This window comes from Eptesicus fuscus, chromosome 12 (assembly GCF_027574615.1).
Source record: "Eptesicus fuscus isolate TK198812 chromosome 12, DD_ASM_mEF_20220401, whole genome shotgun sequence".
Taxonomy (NCBI): Eukaryota; Metazoa; Chordata; class Mammalia; order Chiroptera; family Vespertilionidae; genus Eptesicus; species Eptesicus fuscus.
In genome coordinates, this window is record NC_072484.1 from 71,310,746 (window position 1) to 71,337,738 (window position 26,993).

The 26,993-nt window shown below is 44.4% G+C and overlaps 1 protein-coding gene and 1 long non-coding RNA gene across 2 annotated transcripts in view; one reads left to right on the plus strand and one right to left on the minus strand.

The window, feature by feature from the left end:
- Positions 1-26,993, plus strand: part of CHD6 (chromodomain helicase DNA binding protein 6) — a 181,036-nt gene that overhangs the window by 114,054 nt on the left and 39,989 nt on the right. The window contains exons 18-27 of the mRNA XM_008158512.3: positions 7,865-8,029; positions 9,314-9,493; positions 10,455-10,565; positions 12,182-12,384; positions 13,071-13,270; positions 13,978-14,137; positions 19,245-19,334; positions 21,447-21,550; positions 24,008-24,137; positions 25,849-25,909. Of these exons, the coding sequence (XP_008156734.2) occupies positions 7,865-8,029; positions 9,314-9,493; positions 10,455-10,565; positions 12,182-12,384; positions 13,071-13,270; positions 13,978-14,137; positions 19,245-19,334; positions 21,447-21,550; positions 24,008-24,137; positions 25,849-25,909 (1,404 nt within the window). The remainder of the gene's footprint in view (positions 1-7,864; positions 8,030-9,313; positions 9,494-10,454; positions 10,566-12,181; positions 12,385-13,070; positions 13,271-13,977; positions 14,138-19,244; positions 19,335-21,446; positions 21,551-24,007; positions 24,138-25,848; positions 25,910-26,993) is intronic.
- The window catches only part of LOC114229130 (uncharacterized), a 34,237-nt gene continuing 21,687 nt past the window's right edge, over positions 14,444-26,993 (minus strand). The window contains exons 3-6 of the long non-coding RNA XR_003615217.2: positions 25,155-25,245; positions 24,773-24,898; positions 23,452-23,489; positions 14,444-14,576 (exon numbers count right to left, since the gene is read on the minus strand). This is a non-coding gene — a long non-coding RNA (uncharacterized LOC114229130). The remainder of the gene's footprint in view (positions 14,577-23,451; positions 23,490-24,772; positions 24,899-25,154; positions 25,246-26,993) is intronic.

Here is a 26,993-nt window from a genome sequence, read left to right on the forward strand (position 1 = left end):
ATGTCTCCTTTCTTCCCCCATTGACGCCCTCCACCCCATGGCCGCCCCATACCCAGGCCTTCACTACACTATTGTCTGTGTCCATGAGTTATGCATATATGCATATAAGTTCTTTGGTTAATCACTTCCTGCCCTCACTCCCTCTGAGATTCATCAGTCTGTTAAAAAAACTTTTTATTTTGAGATCATTTTAAACTTTAAAAATGTTGCAAAGTAAGTGCAGAATTCTGGGACCCTTCACCAAGCTTCCCTTAATGTTAATATTTTATACTAGAGGCCCGATGTACGAAAATTCGTGCAAGAGTAGGCCTTTCTTTCCCTGGCTGCCAGCACCAGCTTCCCTCTGGCACCCAGGACCTGGGCTTTCCTCCTCCGGCTGCCGGCAGGCACCTGGGACCCGGGCTGCTTCCCCCGGGCTGCCGGCAGGCACCCGGGACCCCGGCTTCGTCTGGAATGATGTCCGGTCTAATTATCATATTACCCTTTTATTATTAGTAGTAGTAGTAGTAGTAGTAGTAGTAGTATTGAAGATAACCATAATGCAATTATTGAAACCAGGAAATTATCATTGATACAATACTTTATCACAGACTTTCTTCATATTCCTTCAGTTTCCTACAAATGTTTTTCTTGTGGTATGAGATTCAGTCTAGGATTTCACATTTCCTGTAGAAGTCATGACTCTTTTGCCAGCTCCAGTCTGTAATAACTTCCGTCTTTTCTTATTTTTCATGACCTTGACACTTCTGAAGGGTACTGATCAGCTGTTTTCTAGAATGGCTCAATTTGTGTTTGCTTGATGTTTTCTTATCAGATTTTCAAGTTATGCATTTTGGACAAGAATATCATAGAAGTGATGTTATAGCCTTTTCTGTGTATCATATCACGAGGTATATGATGTCAATACCTTACTTGTGATGTTAATCTTGATTACTTGGTTGAGTGGGATCTGCCTGGTTTCTCTACTGTAAAGTAACTCTTTTTACCTTTAAAATTCATCAATATCTTGGGAGGAGATATTCTGAGACTTTAACCTGTTTCTCATCATACTTTTGCCTATTTTAGCATTTATCAATGGTGTTTGGCTAAAGGTAATTTTCTGTTTCAGTCACTCCTTCTGCAGATATTAATTGGAATTCTACTATAAAGAACAGTTGACCTTTGCCCACCATTTATTTACTTGTCAGTATGGACTCAATAATATTTATTTTATGGGTTATAATTCATTACTCTCATTGTTTATTTTGTTGTTCAGATTTGGTCATTTGTAGGTCCTTCACGTTGGCTCCTGTGTTGTGTGACAGGCTGCCATCAGTTTTTGAGCACTTCCTTTCTAGCACCACGAGGTGTTCAGGTTCATGCCCCATGTTTCCTGTTTTAGCCATGGAATTGGCATTTCTCCATGGATCCCTCGTTCCTTTTATTTGAGAATGCCATTTAGAAACTAAGATTTGGTACTAGGTATGCACATTGCTACTGGAGTATTATTGCTTCTAGATACTCTGAGCAGACAGAGCTAAGAAATACACACACACACACACACACACACACACACACACACACACACACTCACTCTAACATAAATACTCATACCACACATCTCTATTTATTCCGTTTCTGTCCATCCATAGTGAGATTTCTGATTCCAGACCAACACCACAGAATTCTTTCTAGCCTTTCCCACTTCCTTATTTGAAACTCCTTTCCCTGGCTGTGAGAAGCCTGGATGCCATTATCACAACAAAGTATATTTATTCATTTGTTCAATCCTAATATACACATAAGTATACTAATTTCAGAATTACTAGCCCATATTCTGTGAAAAGTAAATTTACCAGCCTGTAATATTGGACTATAGAGTGGTTTTTTTTGGTTATTAGTCTTACAGTATACAATGAAAATACCATTTTCCAAAGTTACTGGGTCTAGTTTTTTTATTTCCCACCCCCTTCATTGTGATTAAATTAATGTAGGGAAAATTTATTTTTAAAATTCTAAAACAAAACAACACAGTTGAATCTAGCTGTATATCAAGTAAACAGCATGAACTCAAGAGAGAAATTATTTCAAATGCCTATATTTAATATTTTTTTCATTGTCGTTTTGATATGATTTCAGTTTGCAAGTCCTGTATACCCTTTATCCATATTCACCAACTGTTTACATTTTGCCGCATTGACTTTGTTATTTTTGCCCTTTTTAACCCTCTCCTCTGTGTCTCTGAGTGCATACATAGACATAACATGCTCATGCACACAAACTAGCACACACACCATTTTTGTCTGAACCATTTGAGAGTAAGTTGCCCCCTAAGGACTTTAGTGCAGCAGTCGCCAATCTTTCGGACCTCGGACCACCGGTTAGTGACCGCTTCTTTAGTGTGTATTTCCTAAGTGCCAGGACATTCTCTTATATAAACACAATTCAGTTCTCAGAATCAGGAAATGAGAATACTGTCCAATCCATAGTCCTTATTCAAATTCTGTAATTTCTCTCAACATTCGTTGTAGCTATTATTCCCCCTAAGATCCAGCCCAGGATCACCCATTACATAAAGTTCTCCTCTCTCTGCCACCTTTAACTTGAGTCAGTTCATCCATATTTCTTTTCCTTTTATGACTTTGATGTTTTTGAAGAGTACAGGCCAGTCATTTTATAGACTGTCCCTCAGTTTCTGTTTGTGTCTCCTCAGGATTGGATTCAGGTTTAGTAATACTACTACTGAAGTGATACGTCCTTGTCAACATATCATAAGAGGAACATATGATGTCTGTTTGTCTGATAATAGACTTTGGTCTCTTAGTTAAGTGGCATCTGCCAGATTTCTCTACTATAAGTTGCTATTTTTTCCCTTTGAAATTAATAAGGAATTTTGGATAGATAGTTTGAAACTATGTAATATCCTGTTCCTCATCAACATTTACACATTGATTTTAGTTTCCATTGATTATCTTTGCCTGAATCAGTCATCATTATGATGGTTTTAAGGTGGTGATTTTCTGTCACCCTACATTTTGTTGGCTACTACTATAAAAAAGAATTTTCACTTTTCTCCCATTTATTTATGTCAGTATGTACTCATGGATTCTTTTTTTATTCAGTGGGTTATATTCCACTACTATCTTTATTTCTTTTGATGTTTAAATAGTCCTAGACTTAGCCAGTGGCAGCCTCCTCAAGTTTCGAGTGTTATTTTAATATATCTCCATCATTGTGTGAGTACTTCCTTGCATTCTGGCACAGTAATATGTTTTAGGCTCATCTTATACTTTGTCTGCCCCAGCCCTCCAATTAACCATTTCTCTAACATGACTTTGTTCTATCTTATGAACAATGGAATTTAGAAACCAAGATCAGAGAGTCAGTTGTATTCTTTGCCACTGGAATGCTATTGCTTCTAGACCCTCTCAGTGAACATAGCTGGAATACATACACACAGAGAATATAAATATGCATATACATATAACATGCCTTCATATGTATATGTGTATATGAACAAGTATACATATAAACTTAATTATGAATACACACATATATCCACATCTATTCTATGTATATATATACATGTATATATACACATGCACATACCTAACCATGAGTTAACACTGATAACCTCCAATCTATTCCTACACCACAGTCATTCTAGTTTTCTTCCTTTCCATATTTGTAATTTCCTTTTTCAACTCTCAGTATATGTATTAATGTGCTCAATCCTAGATTACACAGAAAGTAGTTTTGAAACTGCTAACCCTACCACTGTGAAAAAGAAACCTACCTGCAAGTGGGTATTTAAAACACTATGATTTGACTGTACATAGATAGTAGGATATAACCCTAAATGGGTGAAAACAAAAATCTTACATGTTTTTCAGTAATTACGTTTTGGTGAGATTATAATGATACTGTTTTTCTGAGACTGTTATATATATACTAGAGGCCCGGTGCACGAAATTCATGCACGGGTGGGGGCGGGTGTCCCTCAGCCCAGCCTGCACCCTCTCCAATCTGGGACTCCTCGAGGGATGTCCAACAGCCTGTTTAGGCCCGATCCTACTGGGATCGTGCCTAAATGGGCAGTCGGACATCCCTCTCACAATCCAGGATTGCTGGCTCCCAGCTGCTTGCCTGCCTGCCTTCCTGATTGCCCCTAACCACTTCTGCCTGCCAGCCTGATCACCCCCTAACCACTCCCCTGCCAGCCTGATTGATGCCTAACTGCTCCCCTGCCAGCCTTTTTGCCCCTAACTGCCCACCCCTGCAGGCCTGGTCACCCCTAACTGCCCTCCCCTGCCAGCCTGTTTGCCCCTAACTGCCCACCCCTGCAGGCCTGGTCACCCCCAACTGCCCTCCCCTGCAGGCCTAGTCCCCCCCCAACTGCTCTCCCCTGCAGGCCTGGGTACCCCCCCAACTGCCCTTCCCTGCAGGCCCAGTCGCCCCCAACTTCCCTCCTCTGCCAGCCTGGTCACCCCTAACTGCCCTTCCCTGCAGGCTTGATTGCCCCCAACTGCACTCCCCTGCAGGCCTGGTCCCCCCCAACTGCTCTCCCCTGCAGGCCTGGGTCCCTCCCAACTGCCCTCCCCTGCTGGCCATCTTGTGGTGGCCATCTTGTGTCCACATTGGGGCAGCCATCTTTGACCACATAGGGGCAGCCATCTTGTATGTTGAAGTGATGGTCAATTTGCATATTACTCTTTTATTAGCTAGGACTAGTGGCCTGGTGCATGAAATTCGTGCACGGCAGGGGGGGTGTCCCTCAGCCTGGCCTGCACCCTCTCCAATCTGGGACCCCTTGGGGGATGTCCGACTGCCGGTTTAGGCCCGATCCCTGTGGGATCGGGCCTAAACCGGCAGTCAGACATTCCTCTCACAATCCGGGACTGCTGGCTCCTAACCACTCACCTGCCTGATTGCCCTTAACCACTCTGTCTGCCAGCCTGCTCGCCCCCAACTGCCCCCGCCACCGGCCTGCTTGCCCCCACCTGCCCTGCCCTCTGGCCTGCTTGCCCCCAACTGCCCCCCCCCCCCCGCCAGCCTGATCACCCCCAACTGACCCCCACTGATGGCCTGCTCGCCCCCAACTGGCCCCCCCTTGCCAGCCTGCTCACCCCCAACTGCCCTTCCCGCCGACCTGATCACCCCCAACAGCCCCCCCCCCCCGGCCTTATCACCCATAACTGCTGTCCCATCCTGGCCTGATCACCCACAACTGCCCTCCCCTCTTGGCCCCTAACTGCCTCTACCTTGGCCCCGCCACCATGGCTTTGTCCAGAAGAACATCCAGAATGTCTCCTAGAAGGTCTCCCAGTCTAATTAGCATATTACCCTTTTATTAGTATAGATAGAGGCCTGGTGCACGGGTGGGGGCTGGCTGGTTTGCCCTGAAGGGTGTCCCAGATCAGGGTGGGGGTTCCCTTGGGGGGCGGCCTGGGCAAGGGGCCTATGGTGGTTTGCAGGCTGGCCATGCCCCCATCAGGGTGGGGGTCCCCACTGGGGACGGTGCCAGACTTGGCGAGGGGCTGGGGAAGTTTGCAGGCCAGCCATGCCCCCAGGGGGTGAGGGTCCCTGCTGGGGGTGCCTCGCAAGCCTGGGAGAGGGGCTGATGGCTATTTGCAGGCTGGCCACCCCCCCCCCAGCGGGGACCCTCACCCCGATGGTGGCATGGCCAGCCTGGGTGAGGGGCTGAGGGCCCTCAGGCCTTTTGTAGGCCCCTCCCTTGGCAGCTGGCCCGGGTGACCCAAGCCTCCTGCGCGCTCAGGCCAGCTCCATGGCTGCCATCCACAGGCCCCTCCTTCGGCAGCCGGCCCAGGTGGGCGGGAAGCTTGGCTTCCTCCATCGCCGGGAGCCACCCAAGCCTCCCGCCTGCTCTGGCTGGCTCCGTGGCCGCCGCCATCTTTGGCCCACTAATTCGCATATTCCCTCCTGATTGGCTGCGGGCATCGTGGAGTGACGGTCAATTACCATATTACTCTTTCATTGAATAGTATATGTTGTGGGATAAATCAAATGAGTCATGACATTGTTGTGGTTAAGAACTGAGTTTTAAACATGGTTGAAGAGATACAGATACATGGTTAATGAATTTAAAATAGTGTTATGATCTCATGATGTGTTTTGTCTTATATGTGCAATGGCTGTATATACTATACACACACAAACGCTTCTATTTTTTCCCATTTAATAGGCTAGAAACAATGACCAACCAGTAGCAGAGAGCACCTCTAGGGCATCCAGACTGTTGTCTCCAGCTACCATTTCCTATCAAAGAAACTAGGATGCCTTGAAACAAATGGCTGACTCCACTTCTGGGCAGGAAATATGCAATAGGAGCATGAAACATATTGTCATACCAGAAAGCATGGGAGCTATCAGAGACTACTGGTCTTTGATATAACATACAAACATAAATAGACATACCCATATATTTTTCTTTATCTGTATGTGTATGTATGTATGCATGCGCACAAATGCGCATGTGTACACACACACACACACACACACACACACACACACATTAACCATGAGCTCATCCTGATACCTCCTACTGCATTTTAATACCAGAGTATATTCTAGTCTCCCTCCTTTCCATATTTGACTGGATCATGTCAGAAAAACTCAGGAGCCAACTTGAAAATGTTCTCACAGGACATTTTTGAATAGCAATAGAAATAATAACAGCAGTGCAATAAAACATAGGACATGTATTTAAATGTAACCTCATTTTGTTTCTTAAACAAAATATTAAAAATCTTAGTCGCTTTGGTGGATGTTATTTTGGAAACTGGTTAAATAAAGAGAAATAATTAAACATTTAGCTTGTCTCTCCTATATGAACTGTATCATCAGGGCAACCAAAAATTTGACAAGGGAAATTATAATCCTTAATGAAACAATTGTTCTGGACAGTGATCATCAATTCAAAATAAAGATAACCAGACATCATGTGCCTCTTGATGGAAATTCAGCACTACCTATGAAATACACTTGCCAAAAATGAAATCTTAGCCTGCTTAAGTCTCAAGATATAACTTCCACTTTAGGGGAGATACAAGGAGCAGGGGCACTTATTCTCGGACACAACCAGAACGAAGACGGCAAAATGTAGACTGTCTTAAACTATAAGACAGATATCTGGTTTCTTAAAAAAAAAAAAAAATTACATATGAAAAAAGAGAGATCAAAGGCAAGGAGTATCTATAGATTAAGAGACTTGAGACATATCAACCAGTTACAGTGTAATGTCTTTCCTTGGATCCTGATCCAAACAAGCGAGCTTTAACAAGTATGTATGAGATAAGCAGGGAAATTGGAAGAAACGGAGTATTAATTTTTTGAAGTATGGCAATGATAATATGTTTTACAAGAGTTCTTATCTTTAGAAATACATATTGAAATGTGTAAGGATGAAACAATATGGTGCCTAGGATTTGCTTCCTAATCTTGGCGGGTAGAGGCATAATAGATGAAACAGGATTGTCTATACGAAATTATTATACTTTACTTTTGTGTGTGTGGAATTTGCTGTAGTAAAATTAAAAAGTGGTGCTGCCAGCTCTGAGGCATTTCCCAAAAGAGCAGGACCGGATCCCGGGAATGAATGCCTCCACTAAGATCATAGGCTAGCGGGGGGAGTACGCCATGTTCTTCTCATCACTTTACCCTAGCACACACTGGTCACTCAATAAATAGCGGGTGACGAAATAAGTGACCTTGAAAGGGCAGCTGGCATTTTGGTGAATTCTGTCCCATGACTCATAACTTCAAGACCTGACCACTCATACCACATGGAACTTAAGCATTTCCCTATTCCTTGGGCCACTGCCATTATATCTGGTGACATGATGTGTATGGCCTTCCTTCCTTCCAGGCTCAGGCCCGATGTCACCGGATAGGCCAGAGTAAAGCTGTGAAGGTGTATCGCCTCATTACTCGGAACTCCTATGAGCGAGAAATGTTTGATAAGGCCAGCCTGAAGCTGGGTCTAGATAAGGCTGTTCTTCAGGATATCAACCGAAAGGGCAGCACCAATGGAGTGAGTATGACGGTACCTGTGCTGGAGCCTTGAGCATTTGTCACACAGCTGGGGCCTCTGGATTCTTCCTGCAGCTGTTTTAAGATTGACTCACCAAACTGAGTCAGGCCAAACAAGTTTGTTGGGTAATACCCTACCCTAGAGGGTAATTCGGGTCAGGTCTCTGCATCTGATAGATGGATAAAGGAAATCTGTAGGAACAGTTATGTAGTAGGACTGTCCAACATGCAGTAACATTTCAGTAAACAGAGTTTTTTAACAGTGCCTGTTAGAAGTGAGTAGATCTTTACACTTAATTCTAAATTATCTATTGTCACCATGCTTTTATCTCATACTCCAGACAATGGAACCTATTTTATCTGTATCCTTCAACGCCCCTAACAGTCCTTGGCATATTAAAGATGTTCAATGTATGATGGTCAGTGAATAAATGAATGAATAGATTAGTAGCTTAAAGTAATAAAATCTTTTTTCCCCTCTAAAGGGGATAAAAATTGCAGCTAAGATTCTTAAATTGTATTAAAGTATAGACAAACAAAGTAGAATATCTCCTTAATCTCTGGGCTCAGGGCATCAAAGGTTGGGAATTAAACCTTCGAAATGAATTCTCTTTAGTCCAGATGTTCTATATCCTCGTAGCTATGCATGTGTTGCTAAGTATAATACTTCAAGTTACCAGTGCTGCGAGTTATGGAATTCCCTCTTGTGATTGATATAAAGAGAACCAGATTCTTAATTAAAACCAGGAAGGGGTGTTTTGAACTCCCCATTTCCTGTTTTCAACAAGCAATTGAGAAGATCACACTTGGCACAGGATCCTCTCTTTAGTTAAGAAATGACATCATTTCCAATACTAATGTATTTATTTAATAATGAAGAAATCATTCTTTAGCTCATTGGGTACATCTGGAGGTTTTTAAAGATACAGACTCAAACTGAAATATAAAATAAACATTAAATATATCCTCTTTAATGGTGCATAGTTTTAATGGCTTGTGACATTTGGTAATAACCAACGTCCTGAAGAACGTTAGGGTCATTGGGTCATGGGCTGGGTTTTATTCTGGAGCTCCCTATAGAGGATCGTCTGCCTGCCCTCCCCATAGTTCTCTTGAGTGCCTTTATCTGGGCTTTCATTTTCTAAAGCTTGTTGTTCATGTCTTTATTCTTCTGATATGTGCAGTTAGTGGAGGTACTGTGTACTGAGTCACAAGGGCCAGATTTGAGGCTGTTTTTCTCCTGTGCATTTTCTACTTTGTGAGTAGCCTTTGGTGACCTGTCCAGGTACAGCAGCTTTCGAAAATGGAGGTAGAGGACTTGCTCCGGAAAGGTGCTTATGGAGCTTTAATGGATGAAGAAGACGAAGGCTCCAAATTCTGTGAAGAAGACATAGACCAGATTCTGCAGAGGAGAACCCACACCATCACCATCCAGTCTGAAGGGCAGGGGTCCACTTTTGCCAAGGTATATAGGACCTTCTCTCCAGAGTCCATTGGGGGGAGCGAGAAGAAAGTTGTTCAGGCTTTGACTCTCATTAGTCAGACTTCTATTTCCCTGAGTACACTATTGAAATTTTCTGGCTACACATTTATTCTGTGTGACACTGAAGAAACAGGTTCTTAGAGGATGTGTCAGTAATGAGCTAGAAGCTACAGAAAGAACGCCACTCCTAACCTCTGGGAGCTGGTTTTCAGTGAACAGGATAGACACCTTAGCTCGCAAGTCACACTATTCACTGTTCACGAAGCCTGCTCTGAAGCCTTTGTGGTCACTTTGATTCCTTGCAGAGCACTCCTTGGTCATTTTCTAGTGAACACTCCAGTCCTCAACCTCAAGCAAGTATCTTCTTCATTTCATGAGAAAATACATTTTAGTCAATAATCCCAGCTAGGTGCTGCCCTGCAAGTTACTGGATTTAGAATTCAGCTAATTAGACCACTTATCAGATCACTCTCGGGTTTCCCTGACCACAGGCTCCATGAGCTTTGTGACCTGTCTAATTAAACTCCTGTTTGACATGGGACATTTTCAGTAGGATATTTTGTGTTTTATAGCCATCACTTATCTCTGTCCACCTCATACTGCCCACCTCAGTGCCTTTTCTGTAGCAGGCATTTGGTAACTGGTGGACTGAAAGAAAAGTTTTATCTAGGGAAGTTTTAAGAATTAATTCTTTCTCAGGGAACTAGATGTCAAGTAATACATTGCCATTGTTTTCCAGGGCTGTCTTCCTGCTTCCAAGTTTAAGTTTCAAAAAATGATCTGTAGGTTGAAATTGTAATTTCCTGAACCAGTCTTTTAAAAGAGAAGAAGAAGAATAGCTTTGAGGCTCTGTTTGAGTTTCTGATACATTTTAAAGAACACAGGTGTTTATTAATGTGTACTGTGTTCAAGCACAGCTAACTGATGCTTATCTTCTTCACAGGCTAGCTTTGTGGCTTCAGGAAACAGAACAGATATTTCCTTAGATGATCCGAATTTTTGGCAGAAATGGGCTAAAATAGCTGAACTGGACACTGAAGCAAAGAACGAAAAGGTACAGCATTAAGAATATTTTATTCCATTGAACATTTCACTGTGTCTTATAGGACCATAAATTCCCACACAGCTCAAGTCATTATTTACTCCTGAGCCGTAATTCTTAAATGAGATGGTAGATGTAATATACTTAAAACATGCTTAGCTTCATAAACATTAACTGTTAGAATTTAAAATGACCTATGGGACATACTGAGCACCTGAGAAATCAAGGCAATTAGAACTGGAACTGGCCCAACAGGTCAAGTTTAGTCCTCTGGCCCAAGCCAACATCCCAATCTTGGTATGTGACCATTTTACCTCTTTTTCACCATTCCTATGAAAGAAACAGGAATACTGAGAAGAGGGGGAAAGCACAATAAGTAAAGTTTGTTGGCTTCACTTCCTTTCTTTCAGTATCTTGAATTTTTCTATTTCTATACATAAGAGAGAGAATGGTCTTAAAATAAAGCCAGAGTTTGAACACTGCCTCTGCCCCTGACTGGATGTGAGCCTTTGGGCAAGGTACTGGACCTCACTGAAACAAGTGGAAAAGGAGGTGGTGGTAGCACTCATGACTATAACTGCCTAGGACCTTGTGAGGCTCCCCATGCCTTAAGCGTTAGTTCCCCCTCCCTCTGTCTCAGACCCTATTGCCTCACCGCAGAATGAGCACACATCCCTTTTTACCTGTCTTCTTAGGTGAGTATTGAACTCTTGTGAACCCACAAGCCCCGGAGACAGTTCCTGCAGATATCCAGCTGATTCAATAGCCAGCACCCAGCCTTAACTCTTCTTCTGTAGGATCACCAGAGGGTGTTTAATTCAACTTTCTCCAAATAGGAAGATTGTGCAGTCCTTTAGTAACCTGTGTTTTACAGTTTCACAGTCAAGAAGTTACTCTGTGCAAGAGAAGTTGGCAAAGGGGGGTGGGGGGAAGGGTTTTTGCCCTATGGATAGTAAGAAGCAGTTGGAGCAGGTGGAAAGTAAGGTGACTGAAGCAGGGATGACACTAGAAATTTACCTGGACTACATAGGGGAGTATTCAGGACCTTAGCCTACCTTTGGAAAGAGATGTAAGGGGAAGGAGTGAGACGCATGAGATGATGGAGATAAGAGAAGAGGCGATGGTTGTGGCCAGGGGAGCCACCAAAACGAGAGGTTCCTGGGCTAGAAATAATGTGAGACAAAACGTTAGTATTTAGTGCCAGTGGAAGGCAGAAAATGGAACAGCTGGAATATGTGTTTGTCTTGAGAAAGTTGCTGAGCAGATGGAATTCTCCAACTGGTCCTGTCTCCAGAACACAGCCTGCCTCTGCATGCTGGGCAGAACGGCTGGGGTGCACCACTCCGTCTTTCTTGGCAAGAGCAGACTGTCACTCTGGGCACTGGGGGGCCTTGCCTGCCCATACTGTTAGAATGACTGCAGAGACAGCAGATGGTGACAGATGACACGTCAACTTCAGCCAGTCCCAGAGAATCCCCACTGCTTGTCGTGGACAGAGCAGGTGTGCTGAGACCAGGGTATGGTTCTTTCCCAAATGTGTCTTGAGGAATGTCAACAGGATGTGCTTGTGCATTGTGATGGGAAGACAGAAGCAGGGCTTTCTCCCCAGTAGTCCTCTCTGTTTCTAGGAAAGCTTAGTGCTCGACCGGCCTCGCGTGAGAAAGCAGACCAAACACTACAACTCCTTTGAGGAGGATGAGCTCATGGAGTTTTCAGAGTTGGACAGTGACTCTGATGAAAGGCCCACGAGGTCAAGGCGCCTCAATGATAAAACCAGGCGCTACCTCCGAGCCGAATGCTTCCGGGTAGAGAAGAACCTGCTCATCTTTGGGTGGGTATTGGCTTTGTCTATTTGTTGTTGGTGTTCGGTCCCTGAGATTTGTCCAGTGTGTCTCTCCAGTCACCTCTGGAGTTATGGGCTGATGCAGGCTCGGTTAGAGCAAGAGAGAACTGTGCTTTCTGCCCATGACCACCCCCCCCCCCACCCCAGTCACTGTACACTCTGCTGCCCTATTGTAGATGTGCCATTTCTCATATGCTTGTCACAGCGAATCTTTGCTACTAATTTGCTGCCTGGTACTGATTTCCTGCCTTTCCCCCCACCAAGGATATATAAGGAGTCAGTGCAACAGATGTTCCCGTTAAGGCATGATTTGTACAGGGCTCTGGCTTTGATCGAAATAGAAGGTTTACCTTCTGGGAGCTCACCATTGCTTTTAAATACTGCAGCTGGACTCCTTTAATTCCAAATTTTTATTTTGCGATCCAAATATTTTTGTCCCTCTCTTCTTAATCTAGTGACCATATAAAGCACTCAGTGGCCAGTGGCCAGGTCACCTTAGTGACATTTGGTATGTTACAACATACAGGCCTCCAAGGCCTTGCAGGACAAGGCCCTTGGACCAGTTAATAGACCCAATAGAGGATGAGAAGCTCTCTTGGCCCCTCTTTGTCCTGCAGTGTTGAGGGCATGCATGGCCCTCGCTCCCCCCAACAGCCTTCTATATTTCCACTCAGCTGGGGCCGGTGGAAGGACATCCTGACTCATGGGCGATTCAAGTGGCATCTGAACGAAAAGGACATGGAGATGATTTGCCGTGCCCTGCTGGTGTACTGTGTCAAGCATTACAAAGGGGACGAGAAGATCAAGAGCTTCATTTGGGAGCTTATCACACCTACCAAAGATGGGCAGGCCCAGACCCTCCAGAACCACTCAGGTGAGGTGGCCTGAGAAGCACAACTCTCCTACACTTCCAGCCCTCTTCCCATATTGGTCCATGTTGCTGTGCTTTGGGGACTTCTCTTTCTCAGGTCTGTTTCAGAATGTTACCTGTGGGAAAGGATGATGATTCTTTCAGTTCCCCCTCAGCGTTATCCCGAGCTACTGTGATGTTTTGTTTAAGTACTATTGGGCCCTCCAAAGTTTGCCAGGTGCCAGTCCTGCCCGTTTACTTGAGCATCACAGGGGTTCCTCTTCTGATGAGACTCACACCATGTGCTCCATGGTTTGTCTTTGCGTTTCACAGTGCTATCTCCACTCCACCTCTGTCTGCGCCTTTCCTTGTGCTGTGCTTCTCCTTCCTGTGCTTGGCCATAGCTCACCTTCAGGTTTCAGATCAACTTCCTTTTCCCTGACTGTGTTGTAAGTTCCCAGAGTGCACAGGTTATGGTATACCTTTCTTGATCCTCTTGGGATACTTGATAAATTCTTACTTCCTGACTGAACAGTCCTGAGGTTTACTAAGTTTGGGACCAGGCACATCTCTTCACCACCATCAATCACTATTTGGTAGATGGAGGAGTGGGGTCTGTTGTCCAGAACCACCACACACAGCCTGGCTGCCTTTTTGCAATCCCAGCCCAGTTCTGTTCTCATGCCCATGTTTATGCTGCCTTGTCTCATCGACCAGCCTTTCTGTTTCAGGGTTGTCTGCTCCGGTCCCCAGAGGGAGGAAGGGGAAGAAGACGAAGAATCAGCTTCTGCTCCCAGAGTTAAAGAATGCAGACTGGCTGGCCACCTGCAACCCCGAGGTGGTCTTGCATGATGATGGCTACAAGAAACATCTCAAACAACACTGCAACAAGTGGGTGTGCCTCCCCCTTTCCCTCCCCTACTAGTAGCTCTACTCACTGTCCAAGTTCTTCGGACCCCTGCAGGAGCACCTGGTGTTCCTGTACTGCCATGCAAGGTTTGGAAAAGCAAGATATGGGGTCTAAGCTGGGTCATGATTCACTAGCTTTAAAGCCTCTCTGATCCCTTTACCAGTATCTCTTCTCCACAAAACCTAACCTCTCTGCTAGTGCAGTTTTTACCCCAGAGGATTTTTTTGGCCTGACTCAAAATCCAATTAAGACCCTGGTGATTTCACTGTCTTTTTATTTGCCTCCTTCACAGAGATCACATAACTCTCAGTCCCTCATGCCAAGTTGCTTCCTCTTCTCAGTTGCTATTGTCATTCATGGCCTCCAGGTATTTGATAGACATGCATCCGAGATAGTATTCTTATGTCCCTGGGCTGACAGCTGGATGGGGTAGGGAGAGACAGAGGAAAAAATGATAGATAATGAAACTCTGTTTGTATGAAGTTTAGTTTTGAGGAGTTAAAGCACTCAGCCACTGAAACATTGATATGCTTGCACATGGAAATTGCATCACTATATAGTGTATCTATTAGAATTAAAAGGACCCTTGAAACCCATCTAATCCAGCTTCCTAGGTCATGCAAGAATTATATCCCTGGCATTCCTGGTAGGTAGTGAGAGGACTTCTGCTTACACATCTCTGGTTATAAAGAGTTTAGTACCTTATGAATTAAGAGGTTTTGCTAGGTTTTTCCTTCTTCCCTATAACATCAACCTAATGGTTTTATAGTTGTTTGGGGGTTGGTTGTTTTTTGTTTTGTTGTTTCTTTAACAGATAAAGTCTAGTCCTTTCCCTTCATTCTTCCAAATATTTGAAGATATGTCTCATGCCCAATACTGTAACAAAAACTACTGTACACAAAAGTACAAGCTCTTTAGGGACAGTAGATCTCAGTCTCACATTAAAGGTCACATGCTGTGGATAATGGAGCCTGATTGGTGCAGGACCCACTATCGTGGTCGCTGTGACTGAATGAGAGTAACTGTGTGGGACACAGAAAGAGGAGGCTAGCTAAGCAAGAGGACCTGTTGATGGCAGCGCTTATGCAGCAGGCTAACTAAGTAGTCTATTATAAATAAACTAGAGGCCCGTTGCACGAAGATTCGTGCAATAGGCCTTCCTTCCCCTGGCTGCCGGCACCGGTTTTCCTCCGGCACCCGGGACCCAGGCCTTCACTCTGGCCGCCACCTTCAGTCTTCGCTCCAGCTAGAGCACCACTTCTGTAGCTCTCCGCCCCCCCACCCTCTCCTTCATAGCAGGTGCCCCAGCCCACCTGGCTGCTCCGTGCCTGCATATGTGCTGCCCAGAGGCCCGGAGCGGCTGGGGGGCAGGGCCGCCATCATCTTTGTCAGGTTGATTTGCATACTCACTCCTGATTGGCTGGTGGGCATCGTGGAGTGATAGTCAATTTGCATGTTTCTCTCTTATTAGTGTAGATATTAAGCAACCATTTCTTCTTGAACAAGTTAGACATGATAAAAATAAGGTATTTGGTGAGAAAAGTTAATCTGGCAATAATTTGCAAGATACAGAAGTTAAAGCTAGAACTGAATGACCAACTGGAAGGGTTCTGTCATAGTTTAAGTATTGATCATACGGACTTAGATTAGGATGCTAAGTAGAATTGGGAAGAAAAATTAAATAGGAGACACATGACTAAAGAAGAATCCATAGTGTGTGATGAGGAGTACAAAAAGGAGCTAACTCCATGACGATAAGCCTTGATGGAATGAGCAATGACGGAATGAGAATCATTATATTCACTAACAGATGAAGGGCTCAAGTTTTGCCTTGTTAAGTTAGAGCAGCAATATTTAGCTATTCCATCCACAGCTACAGATGTGGGTCTGGAGCACTGAAAACAGGCTGAGCTGGAGAGGTTGACACAGAACTTCCCTCTACACCTGAAGAGATGATCGCAGTATCCCGACAGGGCATCTTCCAGCCTCTGCTGAGCCTTCGGACTTATGGGAGTTTGCCATTTCTCAGCAAGGCTCATTTAATTACCAGATGACTCTAATTAATTGTCCTTCTGTATATTAAATCTAAACTCCACTGCCTTGAAACTTGAATTTCTTCAGCATAAATGACTATGAGCTCTAGATTGTGGGCTCTCTTAATTAGCAAATTTACTGCCACCCAATATCATATAAGGGTTAAGACAAGCTCTGGGGTCAGGACTGCCTGGATTTAAATTCTGGCCCCATGGCTGACCAGCAGGTGAATTCTTTAACCTCTGTGTGCCTTTTTTTTCACCTAAAAAATGAGATTAACAGTAGTGCCTACCTGTTAGCATTGTTATGAGGATTAAATGAGCTAATACATGCTGGCACACAGTAAATACTAAGTACTCAAAGCATTGTTTGTTATTAGTGGTATAGTATTTAGGGACATGAAATTGTCATCTAAAGAACTTTGAAAAGTTAAAAATCAGCTGCTTCAAATCTAAGCTGTAAGAAGTCAGGACAGTGGTTAGTCATTCGGGGTGGGGGTAGTGACTGGAAGGGGATACCGGGATGCCTCTTGGGAAAAAAATGTTGTGCTTCCTGATCTGGATACTACATGCACATGTGTGATCACTTTGTCAAAATCCCACCAAGCTTTAAGCTTATGCAAAGTGGACTTTTGGGAAGTATATTTTATATCAGCAAAATGTTTTGGGTTTTTTTGTTTGTTTTTTTAAGAAAGAGATGCAGCCCTGGCTGGGTAGTTCTGTTGGTTAGAGCATCATCCTGATAGGGCAAGGTTTAGGGTTCAATCTCCAGTCAGGGCACATATAAGAATCAAGCAATGATTGCATAAATAAGTGGAACAACAAATTGATGTTTCTCTCTGTGTCTTTATTTCTCTCTCAAATCAATAAGTAAAAATTTTTAAAAAATAAAGCAAGAGAATTGAAAGAAAACAATACTTGCCACTGTAATATTAATGGGTTTTGTTTGAGTTCAGATACCAACTGGGAATATCATCTCACTCTGGGAGGAGGTGGCTCTCTAAGAGGAGTTGTCCATCTGTTCACTGAATTGATTTGCTTCTCATATGGAGACCAAGTGAACACTGTTGGCTTTAAATTCTTTTCTCTCGTGCGATAGGTACTGCCACATATTAACACCTTGGCTTCTCTTTAGAGAAGTAGGACTAGTTCTCTGTGTCCTGCATCTTCACGAAAGCCTTGCTCTCACTGAGCTAGATCTAAGCAAGCAGGAATTCTGTACCTCAGACACCCTTTTTCTGGTTCTTACTAAGGAGGTTGTCAGCTGCTGCCAGCAAGATGGAAGGATCAGTGATGGTTGTCAATTCTTAGAGTACTTATTCTTTGAACTTTTTAAAAACAAAACAAAGAAAAACCCCTCAAAATTATTTGAGTTGATTGACAGCCGAGGTAAGTAATGCCGTACCAAAAAAGTTAGGGATCTTTCTGATCTAAAAGTTCACTTTGTATATTGCTACCTACAACTTGAGCTACAGTGGCACTTTCTGCCTGCATCTAAGAAATTACGCTTTTTTAGAGGCCTCAACCCATTATTAACATCTTTGGAATAGTTAATACATATATGTGTTAAACAATATTTTTTAAAAGTAAGCTTTCTTCCAACTTCCAATTCCCCTATTTCCCTCTCCAAAGGCAACCACTGTTAACCTAATTCTTCCAGACAGAGATACTCTGCACATGAATTAGCACAGGTGAATGTACAGCCTCCTTTGTCTTCCCTAAAACAGCACACATCTAACATACTGTTTATGCTGTCTTTCTTTGTTTTTTGACAACTTATGTAGGTAAGTTCCTATATCAGTATATATAAATGAGCTTTTATTTTTAACGAGAGTCCTGGTGCACAAAATTCATGCATAGGGAGCTGGAGGGTGTCCCTTAGCCCGGCCTGCACCCTCTCACAATCCGGGAGCGCTAGCTCCTAACCACTCGCCTGCCTGCCTGGCTCATCACCCTTAACTGCTCGCCTGCCTGCCTCATTGCCCCTAACCACTATGCCTGCCTGCCTCATTGCCCCTAACTGCTTGCCTGCCTGATCGCCTCTAACCGCTCGCCTGCCTGCCTTCTTGCCCCTAACTGCCTCTGCCTTGGCCCCCGCCACCGCGGCTTCATCGGGAAGTCGTTTGGCTGTCCGGTGTAATTAGCCTGTTACACTTCTATTATTATAGATAGTTAGCCTTTACTCTTGGCTGGTATTGGCAAGTTACGGGTGCTCTTCTATACCTCTTTGCAGCTTAGCCATGAATATGAAGCATTTTCTGGAGCGTGGTTGGCTTCTCTGTGCCTACCCTTATTTTCACCATATTTGCACCAGTGAGCCTTTCCCTCCCTTGACCCCACTGTCACCCTCTGTGCTCTGATTCTTTCTTGGGTTGGTGTCATTTCACAGTTAGACAGCTGTGGGCTCCTCCAGAACAGGGCGAAATGGTTTACTTCCATTATGTACCTCACAGTACCCAGCTTGGTGCATGGCACACAGTGTTGCCCAGCAGATACTTCCTTGATTGCCTTGTCTCAAACATGTTTGGTGTGTTCCCCATGGGGCTGGAGTGTGGTCCTTGCAGAATCCCAGTGAAAGATGTTACTCTCTGATAGTATTGCCACGAAAGGGACTTTAAAAGGTTCATTTAATGATGTACAAGTGGAACTGTTTGAAAGCAGTGCCATTCACCATGACTCACTCTTCAATAAACTGGTAACCAGCCTCTTGGAAGGCAGCTCTGCCAAAGAAATGATTGAGGCCATAGAAAGGATTGAGAACTCTTTTAGGGACCAGGAGGAACTGTTTCTGCTGTCCCCCCGCCCCACATGGCTCACAGGGTGACTTAACAGATGACTGATGAAATGCATTTTCTTGTGTAAAATGGGATGATCACAATAATGTCTGCCATTGGTACCTAGTGGTTTGTTTTTCTAGTGCTTTCTCATACGTTACTTCATAGCACTAATGTAATGACATGGGAATGCCCAGAATTTCTCTGTCAACTGGGGGTGGCAGTTCATAGGCAGCTCCTGGGTTCTAATGTGTTTGCATTAATGTGTTCACCTTTCATAGGGTACTTTTGCGAGTTCGGATGCTCTACTACCTAAAAGCAGAAATACTGGGAGAAGCAGCTGATAAAGCATTTGAAGGAACTCCCGCCAGGTAAAATGAGTCAACCCTACCTCTCTGAGGTAGGGAGCTGCCATCAGTGCCTATTCCTGGAAATGGGCCAGTGTGTCCATGTTCTCATCTCACCCATCAGTTACTTAGATGGGAGAGCAGGTAGGTGGAGTAAGGACAGTGCAAGGAGAAAACACTTCCTTAGAAACACAGCTTTCAGTGAAGTTTTACTAGTAAGTTAGTTTTTTTCTCTTTTTTACAGTGTTGTAAAATCTTTTCAGAACTGTCATTTCTCTTAATCATTGTAGAATGAGTGTTAATTACTTTCATATGTTTGATCTGATGGGTATACACCAGAAGTTTTACTCGGAATCCCATTCTTGGCCTTTGAGTGCTTCTCCTTTATTTGCTAATCCTGTCACCTCTGACCTGTTTGATTTCTTGCACCTTGATTTTGTGAAGTAGTTTCTAAAGCTGTAGAATTCTGTGGGAATCTCCCGAGATTTGGGGGAATAAGGCTGTCAGCTCCCAAATCCCACTTGAAGCTGTCAGATGGTCACAGTTTGTAGGTGGGATCGCCAGGCAGCCCCTTTCCCCTTCCCCATATGTGCAGTTGGCTCCAGCCCTGTGCTATGCCCGTCATTTCCAGAAGTCACCAGAAGTGTTGGTATTTGAACTTTGCCTTGAGATGACCTGGGGCCATGGTTTCTTCTTTCTCTTCCTTTCCATTGGGCAATTCTAATGTTTAGTAATCATAGCAGCACTGAAGAAAGAGAAGGATGAAGAACATTGACAGCCCTGTTCACGGACAATTTGCAATCCAGAGCAATCATCACAGTGACTATGGTTACTTGATAGGCTTTCTGTAGTTACTGTAGTCATTTTTAGGAGGAATAGGGAAGTTGAGTGTTTGGTAAAAAGGTTCAATTTGTGAGTCATATAGATGCAGCAGAATTCAACCAATCATTTGTATTAGGTGTTATCTATCTGAACTTCCTCATCCCTGTCATTGCTTTCGTAGACATGTAGATAGATGGAAGCTAGGCAGACGTGGAGAGTGCCAGTCCATTCACCACGCTTTTTCCTCCTCTCTGCTTTCCTCAATCCTGGCTCTTCCTCGTCCCATTCAGGTTTAATATCTTATTGTAGAGAAGTTGCCACAGGGAATACATAACAATTGATCCCAGAAAAGTTGTTCAGCGCATGGCACCACACAGGCAGAGCAGTGGGCCCTGCAGGGGAGCCAGATAAGGGGAGCTGCCTGGAAAGGTGGGGCTGGGGACACCATCCTCACAAGGGAGTTGGGCCTGGCAAGGGCCTCAGCCCTGTGTCACAGTAAAATGAGCCTGATTGAATAAGAAACTTCAGATGCAGCAGAGGAACCATCCCGGAGCTGAGAGGTGGGAGAGGAGCCATGCAGGTAGAAGTTCTCTCCCAGGGCAGGACAAATGAAGACAGTGAGCTGAGGATCCATGTGAGCTCTCAGAACGTGGACAGAAACTCAGAGAGGGGCTAATGGTACAGGCCTGCTAATCCCCTCACGTCTACTCCCTAGGAGAAGTCATTGTTATTACTTTGGCCAGGAGCAGTGCAATTTGTGGTCATTTTTGACCCTACAGAGCATTAGCAGACCACTGCCACCTATTGTGGCCCATGTCCTCTGAAGGGCTCTCTTCATATCCCTGCATGTTCCAAAGCCCATCATCTTGTTCTCAAATCGAGCTTGAGATCTCTCCATGGTTTGGACACTCATCTTCTCAGCATTTGATCATGTATAAATTCAACCATTTGAGAGGTGTTCTACCTTCAGAGAATGGTACATAGATGGATTTTGCTGTGGTTCTCAGCTGAAGGTGCACATCAGAACTACATTGTGCATGTAGATCCTAAGGCCCCACTCCAGACCGACTGACAGGAGTTTTCCACAAGGTATGCCAGTCAGTCTAGGGTGGAGCCTGAGAGTCAAGTACACATGCAGAGATCGCTCACTGGGAAAGCCCTGTAAGGAACCTTGGCCCACAATTCCTGCATCCTGTTCCTTAGTGTCTAAGCTTGCAACTAGGCATGTGGCTTAATACCAGGGTTTGACCAGTAGCTCTGACGTTGTTTTCTGTCTGTTGAAGGAACTCTAAGTCTATGCCCTTCCTTCCACAGGGAGCTGGAAGTGCCTCTGCCCGACATCGACTACGTGGAGATTCCAGTGGACTGGTGGGATGCTGAGGCCGACAAGTCCCTTCTGATTGGCGTATTCAAACATGGTGTGTATTTCAGTGTTCCCCCTTTCCTGAAAACGCCACATTCCTATTGCACGTCTGTCTTAGAAAGTAGAGCCTTACCTCTGACCTCTCAGAATTTCAACCAGAGGAATGTGGAATCACGAAATTACAGTGAATGTTAGGATCAGTGAGGAACTTCAAGAGAGTGATTTGGCCATAAAGACCTTGTATCTTCCTCACCTAACCTGTCTGTATGCTTGGGCTAGGACTGCCTCATACTCATTTACTCCATTGTCCCAATATTTGGCCTAGTGTCTGGCATGTGGTAGGTGGGGAAAATGTTAAGGTTTTAGCATTTCATTTGTGTATAGAATTCTAAGGTCATTCCAGATATCCTACACATTTCTAGTTTGCCCTACTGGGTATAAAAATTTGAGAATAGAAGTTGGCATGGGCATCTTTTTTTTTAATGTGGTAAGCAAGAGAGCAAAGGATATTGAGAAGCCTTTGAGTAGCTTTGGAAACTGAAATAAGTGCCCCCTTTTTCACTTCTGACACTGTGCTAAGCACGTACCCTTGCTTTCAGCCAACAGTTAAAATGAATGATGAAGATGCCGGGTGACAGTCACTAATGTGCCTGATATACCTCTTCCCTGCCAGGTGAATTAACTAAAATTTTAAACTGGATAGCAGGGTTTAAAGTGGGAAGAGTTCGGTACACCTAGCTTTTGCTTTCAGCTCTGCCACTTACTAAATGTCTGATCTTGGGTATTTCATAAACACCTACGATCTAATTCCTTATCTATAAGGGGAATTCTATCAAAACAACTAACGTGGAGGGTTGTTTGAAGATTAACTAGAACAATATAGGTAGACTGCCTAGAACAGTGCTTGGTACATAATAGATGCTTGACGTTATTTCACTGTTGCTTATTACTCTGCCTTTGGAAAGTAAACTTCCTAACACATGCCCTATGAGTAGGATTCTTCAACACTTACAGGCTATAACCAGTTGCATTTCCTCCATATCTGCGGGTTTCGCGTTCACCAGTTCAACCAAATTCAGATCAAAAATATTTCCCAAAAATAGTCCCAGAAAGTTCCAAAAAGCAAAACTTTGAATTTTCCATATGCCAAACACTACACTGAATCCATGTGACTGAATTGCTGTGTAGGTTTACCCTGCTGGAGCCTCTATGCAAATATAGATTTTATGCAAATAAAATGACGTTTTTTGTAAGGCACTTCAGCATCTGTGGATTTTGGTATGCTCAGGGGCATCCTGGAACCAATCCTCCCTGGATACTGAAGGATAACGTTACATATTTTAATGAGGCATACCCTCAAAACTTGGATTCTGGTGTTATCAGAGCAGGCTTTAGGAGGTCCAGTGCTGCTGAGGGCTCTTTGTCAAACCACTGGGTTAGGCTATAACAGTGCTGCCACAGGACTCCCTGTTATTATGGAAATGCCTTTTCTGCACTGGAAGTCCGCTATGGAGGAGCCACATGTGGCTGTTGGGCACTGGAAATGTGACTAATACAACTGAGCACTGTGTTTTTTTATTTTATGTCATTGTAATTAAAATAGCCACGTGTGGCTCCTCTTTTGGACAGTACAGGGCTGGAGCTCAGCTCTGAAGGAGAAGCATGTGACCTCCCTGTTAAGCACAAAGGGCCACAGTGTAACTGAAACTTGGTTTAATCTAATTTCGGAAAGAACCCAAAAGTAGATCGGCTGCTGCAGGCAACCACATTCCAGAGCATGTGAGCGTGGTGTGTGCAGGAGCGTCCATTGACGGTGTCTCATCTCAGTAGTGGCTGTGGAGCACATTGCCAACTCCCTGATGGAGCCAGTGTGCTGTCAGGACACACCTGCAGCCCCAGGAGTGTGGCAGACAGATGCACATGCTTCCTCTCCCTCCCCCCACCCAACACACTCACCACAGACATGCGAACGCTGAGGTGAATTATAGCTGAACCTGAAAGAAATGAAGGAAAGCCCCAAATGAAGAGACCACTCCAGATACCCTACATATTACAGCCAGAGCTGACTGATATGATAGCAGACCAGGCGGTTTAATACCCACACTGAAACAGGAAGGAAGGCCCTCCAGGGAAGGAGGGCAAGAAATGGCTCTCTGACTGGCCCAGGGAAGCAGTGCTGGAAGTGAGATAAGATCAGATGGAAGATAGAATGAGATTGACATCTAAGGGGTGAAATAAGATATTCCGGGCAAATACTAACAACCAAAACAAAACAAAAACCTGCTATGGCAAAGTCACTAAGCTTTCGTTTTTGGCCTAGCACTACTCAGAGGTGTCTACTTTAGCTCAAGGATCTTCCCAGATAGGAAATCTTAAAGGATCCAGTTAATCGTCAATAAGTATTTTTGTTTTGTTTTTACTTAATAAGGGAAACAAAATGATCATCTAGGGCCCAGGGCAGATTGTGTGAGTTCTGACATGACTTCTGATGTTTCTCATTACTCCTGATCAGGGTACGAGCGGTACAATGCCATGCGAGCAGACCCTGCACTTTGCTTCCTGGAGAAAGTTGGGATGCCAGATGAGAAGTCCCTTTCTGCCGAACAGGGTGTTACGGATGGGACCTCAGACATTCCTGAAAGGTGAGAAGCTCCATAGGCCATCTGTGCCGTAACTAACGTGTCATGCCACGAATCTATGACCCCTTCCACGTATGTCCAGCACACTCAGTCTCCTCCTCACAGAGTGGCATCTCCTTTAGCCTTGCCATGTTGGAGCGGCCCTCCAGAATGGCTGCTTTGGTTCCATCCTCTTACACCTCAGGCCTTTTCTTTGACTTCTAAGCACTTTGAACCAAGTCCTGGTTCCTGTCCTACATGGGCTCCCTGAGCTGCTCACCATCCTTGTCTCTTACCTGGTCAGAGGATTCTTGAGGAAGAATTCAGACCTCTCCTACCTGGCAGAAAGCTAAGAAGAGGTGCAACAAGTACAGGCTTCCTGCCCTCAGCATTCCTCAGATGAAATTCCAGCATTATTTAAGGATTGCATGGTCTGTGACTAAGGTGGATTTAGGAGCCACACTGCTTGACAGCCATGGTATATAAGCCTTATCCCTGGGTATGCAAAAAAAGTACGGAGGTATCCTCTTTGGCTGGATTTTATTTACTCTTGGCATAACCTCCAAATGTGTAAGTTTATAGGAAAGCTAAATAACCAAAAACTAGTTCTCCAAAATACATGTATATACATTTAAAAAAACATAACATATATGTCTTACTTCGTGTTTGGTGAGCTTTTGACCTGATCTTCTCCCCCAAAGTGGCAGATACTGCTTTTCATTGCCTAGGGCTGTGGCCAAGCCTGGACATGAGGGCGTGGCTCTGTGTGGAGCCCTTCACTATTTCTATGGCAGAGAAAAGAGCGAAATGCATTTTCCATCTGTTCTTATAAGTATCACGCGCTAACCGATTGCGCCACTGGAGTCCATCTGTTCTTAACCCCTGATTAACACTTTAGCTACCATAACATTCTCTACCCACAGGTGATTCCTCTAGCAGAAAGTAGATGCAGTCAGAGAGATGTTAACAAATGCCCAGGTGACCAGTGTGGCCATTAGATTCACTGGGTCTGGGAAAACATTGGCTGAGTGAGTGAGGTACCTGGATAAGGCATGAGGTTCATTTTCTTACAGGCTGGCTGTTCTTTCTGTGGTTAAGCAGTGAAGGTAGGAGGTTCTCCTGCCTCCAGGATCTGAGCAGCAAAGATAAGAATATTTGAGACAGGAATACTTCACAGGCAGTTTTAAAAGGAATGATGAAAAACAGATAGACACCAGCAGCAGTTAAGCTCACAAGAGAGAAGACATTAGGCAGCTAACCTAGAGGCAAGTGATTGGTGGTACAGGGGGCAAAATGTCCTTTCTTGGATGTTTCGGCAGAGCTTCCTTTCGAAGCAGTGTCTGCTGCCAAGAGAGGGATTCTGTGCGAAGATCATCCTATTGTGATATAGGGGTTGGCACGTCAGGACTGGCTCGGTTTGCACAGCCTTCAGTCTCTAAAGTCTTATTTTATCAAAGCCACAGATCCAGAAAACCCTGGGTGTGTTATGATAGAATCATTGTTGAACAGCTGGCCTCTTACTTGACTGAGTAGATGCTAGAGTCTCGGTCTGACAGGGGGCCTTGCCCATAGAAGTTACAACATTGGAAAGACCCAGATTTTGAGGCCTGTGGGGAAAGTGATCTACTAATATTCCCTTTGCTCTGTGATTTAGGAGGCTTTCTTATAAGCATGCTGGTTGCCAAATAGCTCTTAGGTAGTATTTAAGGCTTTTTTTTTTTTTACTTTTATTTAGAAGCAACACGGATAAAGATGACAACACTGAAGACAAACTAGATGGCCTCCAGAAACAAATGGTGAGTCATATGTGCTATATTGGTAGTCCCCATGATCTGCCACATGAAGAAAGAAAACCCCATCTTAGCAGTGCTTTGGGGGAACTTGATTGCATTCCGTTTTCCCCAACATTTTATTATAAAAATTGTCAACATACAGACTACATTGTACTTTCATTCTAATGAAACTTGATTTTGAGATAACTGTAGATTTTAGGTGTGGTTGTAAGATACAATACAGAGTGATCCCTTGTACCTTTCATATCCGTTTCTCCTCCGGGGAACATCTTGCAGAACTATAGTACAAGATCACAACCAGGATGCTGACATTGATGGAGTCTTGACATTTCCATGGCCACAATGTTGCCCTTTTATAGCTACCTCCACTTCCCTCCTGCCTTCACCTCCTTTTAATCCCTGGCAACCACTAATCTGTTCTCCATTTCTGTAATTTCATCATTTTAAGAACTAGAGGCCCGGTGCAAGAAATTCGTGCACTTCAGGGGGGTGTCCCTCAGCCTGGCCTGCCCCCTCTTGCAGTCCAGGAGCCCTGGGGGGATGTCCGACTGACGGCTTAGTCGGACGCATTGCCATGGAGGCGGGAGAGGCTCCCACCACTGCCGCTGTGCTTGCCAGCCATGAGCCCGGCTTCATGGGAGCACACTGACCACCAGGGGGCAGCTCCTGCGTTGTGTCTGCCCCCTGGTGGTCAGCGCGTATTATAGTGACCGGTCATTCCACCATTCGGTCATTTGCATATTAGCCTTTTATTATGTAGGATACACTGTAGATCAGGCCCCCTAGAACCATAAGAAATGCAAAAAATTCACTGTTAACTCATTCTTGAATTACCCCCACTTAAAATCAAATTGCCCCCCCTGTGGGGCGTGTGCTGCATCTTGGGAACCACTGGGCTTGACACTTTTCCTCTCTGCGCTGCATTTCTGAATACATACGCATATACCATGGAATTGTAATCTCTTCTCCGCCTGTCTCACTGGGTTGTCATGAGGAGATTCTGAGCTAATAAACCTAGAAATGTTTTATCAAGTAAGTGATGTCTAAACGGGAAGGGATTGTTATTTTTTAAGCCCACAGGTACCCT